The sequence below is a fragment of the Coloeus monedula genome, assembly GCF_965178545.1.
Source record: "Coloeus monedula genome assembly, chromosome: 3".
NCBI classification, from domain to species: domain Eukaryota; kingdom Metazoa; phylum Chordata; class Aves; order Passeriformes; family Corvidae; genus Coloeus; species Coloeus monedula.
The window spans coordinates 39,030,192-39,043,321 of NC_138783.1; the positions used below are offsets into that span (position 1 = coordinate 39,030,192).

General features: G+C 46.1%; 1 protein-coding gene across 1 annotated transcript in view; it reads right to left on the minus strand.

Annotated features, from left to right (window-relative positions):
* Positions 1–315: 315 nt before the first annotated feature.
* Positions 316–13,130, minus strand: part of MTMR2 (myotubularin related protein 2) — a 62,997-nt gene continuing 50,182 nt past the window's right edge. The window contains exons 8-15 of the mRNA XM_082277982.1: positions 12,299–12,448; positions 11,322–11,510; positions 8,916–9,101; positions 7,847–8,053; positions 6,189–6,281; positions 4,711–4,824; positions 3,126–3,302; positions 316–2,155 (exon numbers count right to left, since the gene is read on the minus strand). Of these exons, the coding sequence (XP_082134108.1) occupies positions 1,994–2,155; positions 3,126–3,302; positions 4,711–4,824; positions 6,189–6,281; positions 7,847–8,053; positions 8,916–9,101; positions 11,322–11,510; positions 12,299–12,448 (1,278 nt within the window). The 3' untranslated portion in view covers positions 316–1,993. The remainder of the gene's footprint in view (positions 2,156–3,125; positions 3,303–4,710; positions 4,825–6,188; positions 6,282–7,846; positions 8,054–8,915; positions 9,102–11,321; positions 11,511–12,298; positions 12,449–13,130) is intronic.

Below are 13,130 nucleotides of genomic sequence, written 5' to 3' on the forward strand. Positions count from 1 at the left end.
TCAGAGTTTCAACATTAGCATCTTGCAAGACTCTTTACTGAAGAAGGAGAGAGATTTGGATTTCATACACTGACCTTGCACTGCTATTTATTTAACATTTGCATGTCCTGCAAGTCCTTTGGAAAACCACACAGTTGCAAATAAGAGCACAGGAACTTTATCCATTTATCTGTTTTTATTAGTGTTAAGGAAACCAAACAGCCTTCATCAAGAAACAAAATATACACACACAGTCAACTTGCTAATACAGAATAATGCTTTAAACCATCTTACATAGTGATTGTACATAAGAGCAGACCTGCCCTTTAACCTCAAAGCAAATCCAAGTCCTTAGAAAGTATTTTGTGTGGATTCTTTGCACTATTGAACCATAATGCGTCAGGCCACCCTGTAACAAACGTGGTGATGCTCTGCAGCCTCTTACTTATCCTGTCAGGAGGTGGCTGTGGATTTCTCTGTAAACACGGTGTGGTGATTGCAGCAGTAGAGTATCAGAAGTGGAGACTGCAGGAGGAAAGACTGTTAACTGCCTTGGCACGAATTTGGCTTTTGAAAGGCAGTTTCTTAGGTGGAAATGGGTCTGCTTTTATGCTCTCTCCAAAAATCCTTCTCGAGGGGAATAGCAGCTGAGTGAAGCAGCTGACAGGTATATTAAACAGGTGACTACAGTCTGGGATCCTGTCATAAAAGAGCAAGACAGGAACCCACACCAGGCAGTGCCCCTTCTCCTTAGCAGACAGGTGGAGAAGCAGCCTGAAGACCTTGCACGTATTTCACTGCCTTTCTGAAAGCCCCCTCTTTTGCAACCCTGTGCTTACCTGTTTGGAAGAGCAAGGGGGCATGGTTTGACCAAGTGTCTGGTTTATCTCCTACAGTAAATTTTTGTATTAAAATTGAATTTCAACTTGAGTTTAGTTGAGTGACGCCAGTTCTTGAAGCAGACTATGAGGAAAAAGGTAGGGTTTAGAAAATGGCTAAGCTGCTCAGTCTGCCAGAAAAACCTAAAGCAGCAGTTGCAATGCAGGCAGAAAGGCGTCTTTGGTTGATGCACAGTTGCTTCCATTAGTTAGCAGAAAACTGAAATACCATAAGTACACCACTATAACCCTGCACAGAAGCATTAAAATTGCTAATTATGCTTGCCCAAGCAAAACGTAATGGCTGATCCCAGCAGTTCACACGTGCCCCTTGGTATTCCACTACCTTTCCCCTGATGACTATGAGGCACTGGAGGCCAGAGGAGCTGTGGAAAGCCCAGGGGAGCCACACTCTGCTCCCCCCCCTCAGAAATAAAGGTGCTTAAGTTGCATCCTGGCACACCCACTGTAAACCATAAGCAAGATTCCAAAGTTGCAGAGATGGAAGTAAACGTTGTCCTACAAAATCAAGGCCTGTACGTTGCTCCTCTACCGCTGTGTTTTACTGGGGAGGAGCTGCCTGTTCTTTAAATAAGGCATCATTTACATGGCTTCCTATGGTCTAGGTTGAGGTGAAGGGAGTGACACGTTGCAGACGTTACTGTTGCTTCTTTCCAGCTGTGCTGGCAAATGCCCCTGTTCACTCTGCTGTGCAGGAGGGTGTGTGATGTCACAGCTGCATCTGAGGCTCCAACAGAAAGGCAGGTTTGGCCTTTCAAACTTCTGATCAGACATTTTTCCTCCACAGTACTTCATGCTCGTGCACAGACTCTTCCAAGCCAAGTGATTTCCAGCACATCAGTGAACAAAGAGCAAGCTCCAGGCTTCTTACAAGTGGCAGGTGCAATTGGCTTGTATTAAAAGCTAGCCACTGAGAAGGTTAATTGCATAGGGGGCCTTGTCTGTGTTGGTTTTTGCTTTAAGCTTTCTCTAGTGCTACAGTACTAATAAGTTACCCTGGAGAGAAATAAATAAATAGGTTGGCATCTCCCAAGCACCATGCTGGAAATCCAGGGGGTTTCTGAAAAGCTGCCCCCCATGGTCCTGGGAAGTTACTCAGCAAAAAGAAGTCTGTATTATACAACTGTCTGTACGGGAGCGACACACTGCGCGGGAGAGCCGGCTCGCTCCGAGGATGAGGTGGAACGGTTGGTGATCTCCCTCTGCAGCTCCTCCACTTTCTTCTGCAGCTCAGCCCGCTTGGCCAGAAGCTCCTTGTAGCGATTATGGACAGGTTCCTGCAAGGAAATGTGTAGCTGAGCACTGGGAGGTGAGTGTGGAAGTGGGAGCCTGAAGCACAAAACTGCTGCTGACCTTACACACAGCTGTGAGGGAAGGAGGGGAGGTACTTGAGAGTCATCAGCCTCCAGCCCACAGGTACCTGAGTGCTTGCTCTGGCTTTGGGCTGCTCATTTGGATCCAACATGCACATTGCAGGGGTGGCTAAACAAAACAGTCTGTACACATTTTGAAAGATGACTGTTGCCAAACTCTAATCTCTGACCTTTCTGGGGGACACTGGCCATGGCATCTCAGCCTGGACATAATTTCAGGGGCTTGGGGAGGGTGGAAAACCAGCCAGATTCTTCTAAATATTTTCACATAGTTCTGACTGTTTAGTAGCCAGTACTGCAAAGTGTTTGCTGGGTTCCTGTGTCTAAGGCTGCAGATTTGCAGAGCTGTTACCTGCAGATGGGCAGTGAGGCAATCGGGAATTTTTGTCCCTTCCTATTAAAAAGTGATGTCAGCATTCAGGGTCATGCTCAGACTTCCCTGCCAGCTTCCCTGCTGGCTGAGGTCAGACCCTTGCACCTCAGGCAGCCAAAGCAAGCAGCAGGTTTCTGTCATCAGTAATTTAAATACAGCCCCAAAATTCCTATCTAGAGCCCCATATCCAGAGAAGCCTTAGGGGTTTAAGCTCTTTTGTAAAGAGAATTCAAATAATTTTTCCGACATTCTAAGTGAGGAATTTCCCAAACTGCTGAGAATCCTCAGTTCCTGCAGATTTCACCAGGTGGTGATGTCCAGCTGGGCACGTGCACCAGGCAGCTCTAGGTGGCGCTTGCTCTTGCTGGCATTTGAATTTAGGTGTTTGTTTTCAGATTTAAGCAGTGGCAGCATAAGTTTGTAGATTACCTAAAGGTCTTGATCTCCAAATAAGAGTATTGGTAGCAGCAGAGAGGGAAGCAGGAGTAGGAAGAGGCGTACCTGAGGCTTCATCCTGGGGTTCCAGCGGATGTAGTAACCGACCCACAGCTCGAGGTGGCGCATGCTGGCCACGGGATACAGGACGTGGTTGGAGTAGCTCACGTACAAAGGGTTAGTGAAGTCTTCCAGTTGGCTGTTGATGTAAGACCAAAGTGATACAGTCTTTTTTGGAAGGCTCTGTAAGGGAAGGGGGTGGAGGAGGCTTTATTTGCCATACGAATCCCAGCTATCTACAAACTACAGCAGCACAGACATATGCCTGTCATTAATATGGAACTGGTTGCTTTTTTGTAGCTTAAAAAAACCCCAAAACTGTTCTTTTGATGTGGTTCTTGTACTCAAAGCACATGAATGCAGGCAGGCACATGCACCCTGGTACAGAACAACCCCTCTGACCCACCCAGCTGCCAGCACAGACCAGGCATCACCACTGGTACAGCGAGGGGGGACTGGCATGTGAACTCTGAGTGCTTTAGTTAAACTTCACTTCTCTAAAGTGCTCCTGGAGGACTTGCTGGATTTAATTGCAAAGGAAGAAGAGAAAACATTTGACTTAGGCCCTGATCTAGTGGAATAATTAGGCCTGTGAATACTCCCACTGAAACCAGTGCTGAAATACTTTCTAGATTAAGTACTTCACTAAGCTGCGGCCTTTTAAAAAAAACCCCAAACCCACGTCCAAACAGCATGCAGATTTTCTTCCCTGGAAATGACAATTATTCAATCATTGTGGACCCCAGAGAAACAGGGACACTGATTTCACTATAGTAAAATGCTATCACTTTTATTTTACAGCTAGCTTTCATGATTATTTTTAACTGATGTTCTATCAAATGTAATCACATCAGGTCTGCACAGCACTGCCCTCGTGTACCTCTGTGCTGTTCGGCTGCAGTCTTTGGTGACAGAATGCTTCATCTTCAGCTAGGTGAGACAGAATGAGTGCCACTGTTTTCCTTCTAATTCCACACTGGGTCTGAGTGTACACATCTCTACGCTCCTCCCTGGGCAAACAAACCTCGGCCAGACTGCAGGGCAGAGCTGGCTTGTGGCAGGACAGAGAGGCGTGTCCTCACTGAGAGTAGGAGAGCTGTCCTCTCCCAGGAAGATGCAAGCACAGCAAGAACACACATTAAGACCAGTTACTTGCTGCAACCTGTGTGTGCAGAATGACAGCATGCACTAGGTAGTTCAAAGTACCCTAAAGGGACCACTTCAAAGAAAAGGGACAACAAAAGAGCACCAGTTCCCATGGAGAAGGTTACAGTAAACTGTAAGTTCAAAGCACAACTGTGTTTCCACTGCCTGGGAGACACCAGGAGCTATTCAACCACTAGTGACTAACTGGAAGTAGACAGAGTGTCCAGAAGGGAGATGGTGTTGCTCTGAAACATGAAGTCTCCAACAGACAGCAGTTTGTGCAAAGAGGAAAATCCCCCAAGTCCCAGCTGTTGAGAAGGTGGGCTTGGCATTTCCCAGGCCCACATCTACATCTACCTTTGAGTGAGGAACCAGCTTCTGTAGCAATATCTGGCCAGCTAAAGCACTCAGGAACAGGGTTTACCTTGGAGAGAAGCTGTCTTACCTCCTTCACTCTCTGCTGCTCACTGCTGCAGAGGAAGGTCCCAAACAAACAGCTGTACAGGTGATCCAGGATGGTGATCAGGAAGTACTCATTGAACTCAAATGCTGTAGGAAACTTTAGGCAGAAACAGAAAATTAGGCTGGGATTTTGAAACAGGAAAATAAACTTTCTCCCACACTGTGGTCTTGGTAAGGGGTTGGCCTCTTGATTTCTAGAACAGGATCTGTCCCTGTTCCCTGCCTGGCTGGATACTCAAGGTCATATTTGCTCCTTCCAGGAGCAAGAGTTTCCCTCTTGGAAAGCTACTTTGCATGTGCAGAGAGGAATTTTGAGCAAAAGCCAGAGGGCAGCAGGGTTACAGCACTGTGTTTATATACACTCAGTGCTGCTTCAAATTGAAGCTTGCTCTGCTATGCCTGTTCCTCATGACAAGCCATGCAGCTGGACTGTGAATAAAAGGCTCACAAGAAATAAATACATTCAAAAAGTGGAGATTTCCCAGGGCCAAATGGAAATAACCTGGGTGCCTAACACAGCACTGCCCAGAGGGAACAGCAGGGAGGCACCTTGTGACAGAGGCCAGCAGGAGGAAAAGGTGTATGGGCATAGGCCATATTTGTTGCTGAGTTCTGTGCAGAAACAATCTGAGACAAGGACAACTGAAGCTCCACAAAAGGTCAGTAAGAATACATGCAGTGAACTGCAAAGATATGCAGGGGTGATGGAGAGGAGAGCAGGAGGCCCTCCTCCCTCACAACCACCCTTCTCTTCCCAGGCTGCCCCAGTTGTGACATCTTGACCTCACCAGCTGCAGGTCAGGATGCCCAGCTATAGGAGCAATCCAAGGAGACCAAAATGAAAGTGACTTCTGATGACAGTAAAGCATCCTCTTCTCTCTGCATGGATGTGGTACAGCTTCATATGTAGTGCCATCCTTCTCTTCCATTTCTCCTGGTCTAATCCATGATGAGCCTAGCTTTTTTTCCAGTGAACTGCCTGACCATAGCTGACTTTTGTGTCACAGAAGATACCAAAAACCTTCCAGGTTCCACATGCCTGGAGAAAAACCTCCCAGACACAGGGGATCTCTCCTGGACTGCACCTCTGCCATGCCTGGTCTGAAGTGAGGCACTCAGCTCTGTACATCACATTATGAACTGGGAGCAGTACATCAGCCTTCAGAAGAAGTTAAAATGGAGCCTGTCTTGCTGCAGTTTGGATCAGGTTACAGGATCAGCTTGAGCAGAGGCAACAGGGATCTGTTGTACCCACCCGTGGTAGGGACTGACATTAGCAAGTGCCTTCGGGCTCTTTGCTTAACAGGCTCCCAACAAGCCTGCTGCCAGAATCAAAGCCAGAGTACAAGCCCAGGAAGGAGATCCTGCACAGGTCAGCTTGGAAATCATTCCTGTGTCCAGACACTGTGCCATGTCTCAGTGCCCTGGCTCTGTGGACACAGGTGCCACCCAGCAGTTTACCTGTCTTGTCATTTGCCAGACACAGTCGATGAACTGCAGGAAGACGGGGGAGCGATCGGCATCCGCGTGATTCTTGTCCCCGTGGCCAACCCTCTGAAACAGCAGCACACAGAACATGAGTCACCCAGGGCTTCATGGGGAAACTGCTGGGGTCTGCTCTCTGTCACCTAAACCTTTACCAACAGCTTCAAAAGCTTCTAATGAGTCTTGATACTGCTTTGTCCATATCAGTGGGTAAAGGAGTAAAGGACAGCTACTCTCTTTGTCTTTGAAGTGAAAATTCTTTATGGGGATATTTTCATGCTAAGTTAAAACAAGAGTTGTTTGAGTAGAGGCTCCAGATGCTATGCTGGCACTGATTTCAGTTAATAGCTAAAGTTTAGAAGGGAAAAAAATGAGAATGCTTTTTGCTTCAGTTGCAGCTGTTGTCCTGGCTACTTCAGTAGTAGAGCGTGCTAGACGCAAGCACTACCTACAGGCACGGCATGCGGCGATAACCGTCACGCAACACCTCGCTGCTTCCAAGAGCTGTACAAACACCAGCCCAGCCCATCGCCTGCCACCTCCAGAGAGGCACTAATGACACTACTCCCTGAAGCAGGCCTCCAACCCTGACTGTGCTGTGTGGCCAACACGTGAGGCACGACTCCTCAGAACTAGCAGAGTGCATTAATGGTTATGTATTACCTGGGAGCCCCAAGCACGGTACAAAGAACAAGAACGTGTAAGTAACAGAGATCCCCAATACAGTTCTCCCCTCACCATCACTGTCACTTATCTTCCTTGTCTAGACAGTGAAGAAGCTAAAACACTCATTGTTCAAATACCAGATAACAAGTTTTGCTGCAGCACAACCTCAGTTGTTTCAGTGCCTCAGTTTCCCCACCTTCCTCAGAGCACTTGACAGTGCAACCCATTGCTGCAAGTGCTGTACACAGACCTTGTTCTAGCCCTTGCAGAATGAAACAACCATGAGAGAACAGCTACAAGCAAAACACAGAAGGAACAAAGACTGAAAGGATTCTACCGAAAAGCCCTCTCAATTCCCATCAGTGCAAACTATAACAAACTGCTGTGTCACAAGCCCACAAAGCTGCCTCTCTGCCAGCTGCAAGGACACAACCACAAGCTACTCTTGATCCAGGCTCAAACTGCTGCTCTTTCACCTATATAATTAGAAGCCTCTCCAAAAATGAACTGTGCCTGAAAAAAATGTGAGCTCAAGGCTATAAACAAATTCCCCGACCTCTTCAATACCAAAGCATTTCTTAGATGATGGTGCCCAAGCAGTCTGAGAAAATGGACTGAACTGGAAATGAAGACAAAAAATATCCCAGTGGTCTCTGCCAACTCCCAGGAGAAATGCCAGCACTGAACTCAAAGCACACTGCTAGTTTAAGCCTAAGCATGGGAACGTGACATTATCAGTCAGACACCTGAGAGACTTAATACCAGCTGTTCCTGGTATCTAACCAATACAGTCCCAAGGAGGTTAAGAGATAAATGGAATTATAGGTAGAAAACAATAACATCAGCATTCACCTCTCTTCTGCGAGTTCAGCCAGGAAACTTCTCACAGGAAAGGCTAAACTCCCCTGAAATCCTTCAGGAGGGACAATACCTTTGTGTTCAGTGCCTTCCACGGGCTAGTGACTCACCAGCTGAAACCTGTGGCCGAAGCTCAGCCACTCCTTCTCCACTAGCACCTCAAAGCCCCTGATAGTTCGGTAGTAGCCATCCAACATGAGCAGGGAGAGCGAGGTGAGCTGGGCTGTGCGGTCCCAGCCATCACTGCAGTGCACAACCACAGATGTCTTCCCTGATTCCACTTTGTCAGCAATCCGAAGGGCTCCAGCAAGAATGAGCTAGGGCAAGGAAAAAAAACAAATTACAAAATCTCTTTGGAACAGAAACTATAAATGAAAAATGGCTAGTGACAGCACAGGACAGACCAAGGGCTCTGTTTGCCTCAAGGAGAATGGTAAATCAGTTCCAACTACTTTGTAACTAGGACAGCAAACTGGTGAACACATTTTCTGTTCCAGCAAGATGACGATACATCTAAACTGTAGTGTAGGCACAACTCTAGAAGAGCCCTTGCATAAAGCTCAGTCCTTGGACAAGTCAGGATTTAAATAAAGGAGCATTTTGTGTCTGATAGGAATGGGCATCACCTTGCAGCTGCCCCAGGACCAGATCTGCCCGTCTGCACCAGCAGAGCAACAATGTAAGCTGGACATTTTTAGAGCAGAAGAAGCTAATTTGAAAACCAACACCTGGAGAAGCCAAAACATTTTGCCTCCTTATTCTGACTCTGCTCGGATTCCTGAAAGGCTGACAGGGCACAAACTCCCAGCATTTCCTTGTCTGGACCAGTCAATAATGCCAGGATGTCAAGGAGCTGAGTCAAGAGCTTGGAAACTCTGTGACTCCTGAGATCTAAGCAGAGCTTTCACAGTTACACATCACCCAGGAACATCCTTCACTTTCAAAGCACCATCTTTCAGTATTTTAGCCCCTTTGCTTGTCCCTCTTCTCATCTCCTTAAGATTCCTCACTCCAAGAAACTATGGTTTTAGTTGCTTACAAATGGAAAACAAATTGTAAGTCTTTAAATTTACAAGGAATTTAAAATCCTGGCATTAGCTCTGGATATCTTTCCCAGTGAGCAGACTGGTAAGGACTTGTGGTTGCCCAGCCACATGCAGGGGACGCAAACATGCATACCTTGATATGCTCTAGCCAGTGAGTTGACTCTAAATTAGACAGCCAGTGAGTCTCCTCGATATTGGGATACACAATTTCTTTCAGTTTTCTCAGCGACTCTCTCATAACATGAATATTGTGAATGTCCAGGAACACTAATTCTGCATTCTGATAGGCATCCTCGCTTTCATAGCCCCCTCCTTTAGCCTGAAGAACAAAATCCACACACAGATCATTAAGCAAAAACATAGTTTGTACTTTACCCCAGTCCTTTGTCCTGAGCAAACAGCAGCTGACAATGACAGTGACTGGGCTATCTAAAGCAGGCAAAAAACATTGGCTTTATCTTACAGTTGGGAGCAAACATGTACAGGCACACTCTTTGTGTCTCTATTCTGCAATAGCTAATGAATCCTACAATTTTTACTAAAGAGTATCACATTACAAGCCTTCTTTTCCTCTGTAATTATCATTTATCCCCATTCAAGCTGTTAACTCATTACATTCACTAATCTATCATTTAAAAATTTACCATACTATTACAGAGGAGGATAACCCACACACTAATTGTCTTTCCTAAGTGGTGGGAAAGGCAGATTAAAAAAAAAAAATATCTTTAGTGCAACAAAGCAGCTCCACCATTAAAACAAAGCTTAAAGTGATGGCATGAAACACAATTTTTAGAAGGGTAGAATGATGGACCCTGGGAACTACTGACCTGTCAGCCTCACCTCTGTGCCTGGGAGGATCATGGAACAGATCCTTTGAGAAGATGTGCTAGGGCACATGGAGGACAGGGAGGTGATTCAGGAAATCCAGCATGGCTTCACCAAGGGCAAGTCCTGCCTGACCAGCCCCGTGGCCTTCTATGATGGAGTGACTACAGCAGCGGACAGGGGAAGGGCTATGGGTGTGATCTACCTGTACTTGAGTAAAACCTTTGACACAGTCCCCCACAACATCCTTCTCTCTAGACTGGAGATGATGGGCAGAGAGTTTGATGGATGAGAAGTTGGATAGTCACAGCCAGAGGGTAGTGGCCAATAGCTCAATGTCCAGCCAGTGGCAAGTGGTGTCCCCGAGGAGTCCATATGGGGACTAGGGCTATTTAATATCTTCATCAGTGACACAAACAGAAGGATCAAATGCCATCCACAGGGGCTTGGACAAGCTTGGGAAGTGGGCCCATGGGAACCCCATGAGGTTTAACAAGACCAGGTGCCAGGTGCTGCAACTGGGTCAGGACACTCCTGGTATCAACACAGGCTGGGGATGAACAGATCAGAGTAGCCCTGCCCTGAAGGATTCGGGGGTGCTGGTGGATGAGAGGCTGGACATGACCCAGCCATGGGCACTCACAGCCCAGAGAGCCAAACGTGTCCTGGGCTGCATCCAAAGCAGCGTGGGCAGCAGGGTGAGGGAGGGGATCCTCCCCCTCTGCTCTGCTCTGGTGAGACCCCACTGCAGTGCTGCATCCAGCTCTGGGGTCCTCATCAGAGGAAAGACATGGTACTGTTGGATCAAATCCACAAAGATGATCAGAGGTCTGGAGCATTTCTCCCGTGAAGAAAGGCTGAGAAGGGAAGGCCCTGGAGAGACCTTATAGCAGCCTTCCAGTACTTAAAGGAGGCCTATAAGAAAGATGGGGACAAATGTTTTAGTAGGCCCTGCTGTGACACGACAAGGGGTAATGGTTTGAAAGTAACAGAGAGTAGATTCAGACTAAATATAAAGAAGAAATTTTTCACAGTAGGGGTGGTAAAACACTAGAACAGGTTTTCCAGAACAGTGGTAGATGCCTCATTCTTGGAAACATTCAAGGTCAGGTTGGATGGGTTCCAAGCAACCTGATCTAGCAGAAGATGTCCCTGCTCATGGCAGAGGAGGGTTGGACTAGATGACCTTTAAAGGTCCCTTCCAACCCAAACCATCCTGTGATTCTATAACAGCAGAAAGAACACAGCAATATTCCTTGACATTAGCAATCCCCAGTTATATTTTGGAATTAAAAATCTCGATGCCTGATTTTCAGAAGTGCTGAGCATCTCCTGCTCCCATCACAGTTAACAGGGACAAAGTTCTGGTGCTGTTAGAGGAAGCAGTATTTCACCCATGTGAATTGAAAAATGGTGATACACATGGCCCAAAGTGCTAGAGTCTGATCTCAGTACTACTTCAAATTTTTTTCCCCTTCCAATCTCATTTTCCATTGTAAATTAATAGAATGGATCATTAGTAGTCACACTGACATCTTACAGATACCAGTGCAGGTACAAAAGTCTGTCTAGAGAATTGGATCATTGCATGCAGATTTCCTTTGCAGTGGAAAACCCTTTTGTGATCCTTAAGAATAATATGAAATGGTGGTGGGAAACGTGCTCTAAATTATTACATTCCCAGTTTTAGTCAGAGGAAAAAGTACCTGACCTTATTGGCTACAGCATTCACACTAGGCCTTGCATCAAATATGAAGATTTTATGGGACTGGGCATTCGAATCCATGATGGCTTGAAGGTACTTTTCATCCTCCTTGCTCCGCTTGCCACTCACTCCCACCATGGGCTGGCTACAGCGAGTGATCGTTGCTTGACTTTCTGGGTGAATCCATGACAAGACCTTTGGAAACAAATGGGAATTAAATTAAGGAAAAATGGGGTTTGTTAAACCAGTGAAGTGATTTACCTGTAATAGTTTGCTCTAGGATTCTGTTAGCTGCTTCCAGAAGGCTAAGTGGAATGAAGGATTCTACTAAATCACAACTGAATGAAAGAACTCCTCTGTCCTTACTCATTCTGGTGGCATTCCCAAAGTTTGAACAAACCAAAGGTGATCAAATTGTTTAAGTCTGACTTTTTAATACGATGCAGACTGTTTTCCTGGCTGTTGTGTGAGTCAGTATGTGGGCTGTATCTTACTATATGTTACACAATGTAAAAGTTAAGCTCTTTAGGAACAGACTGAATTTTCTATAGACTTGAGAAGTAAACCAGTACCTTTTCAGTTACCTCTGAAATAATCATCATAACAGTGTGTTTTATTAATAAGCACTCTCATCAAGAGTATCACTGCGTCTTCCTCTATCCTGAAAGTCAGAGTAGGCCAGACTCTTGTAAACAGCCAAACAGAGCTGCTTTGTGTTTCCCAGGAACTGAACTGAGATTTGGTTTGAGTTGTGCTAAATTATCTTATCTTCTAGTTTTGGTTTAGTCTACATCTCTTTCACAACAGTAGTTTCAGTAGATGCTGTTGTTTTCTATGTCCTCAAACATGTTGTTGTCACTTTTATTATCCACTGACCATTTATTTGCTCCCTGGAATCCACTCAGCCTGATCTTGGTATTACTTATTGCCGAAAGGTATGTGAAACAAAACCACATCAAAGTGGCTTCCTCTGTCCCACTCACTGGTATGCGTCCTCTTGATCTGAAGGATGCCACTCTCTTTAATTCTTCATCGGGAATGTTTACAGGCACAGCTAGAATGGCAGGGTATGTGTCACACAGCTCATAGCGCTCATTAATCTTGGTCAGCCTCCAGCTTTCATTGGGAATTCCCTAAAGAGGAAACTGCAGGTTAGCAATGAGTTGCTCTGAGACCTCAGCACAGACAAATCCCCAGACCTGAAATTCAAGGCAACATTTGTTAAGGAAGGACATTTAGAGCTGGTACTTGGGAATGCATTATCTTGGTAACTTGCATTTCATGTCTCTCCCCAGAGAGGTGGATGTTTTGCTCAAGTCACTGAAGAACAGGGAAACTGGGCTTCAGGCAGGGTTACCCATGGCAAAGGAACTGTGGAGGCTACAGATGTAGCAACACAGGTGGTCCCCCTGAGCCCATCTTTACAATACCTCCTGGTCTCATCACAGGCTTACAGGAGACCCAGGAGCAGGACAGAATGGCTGACCAACTGAGTCCTCTCATGACACTTAGTTCAAATGTGGTGGTTGGAAACTAGGCATACAAAGCAGAGTTCCCAGACAGGATGGGGGAAGGGGAAGAAGGGAGAACAGGAAGTAAAACACCTCAAAAAATCATCCTGATCTGGGCTTTGTTCAGTGTTTGTGGCACAACTGTGCAAACCTCTAAAAACACCAAAAACTTAACAACTGTATGTCTCTGGTTGTGTGACTGTATGTGATGTGCAACTCCCGTGTTTCTGTCACACTAAGCTCTCTGGCTGTACTAAGGACTTGGGCTGGGAGAGCAGGGAATCTCCACACACACATCATAGAG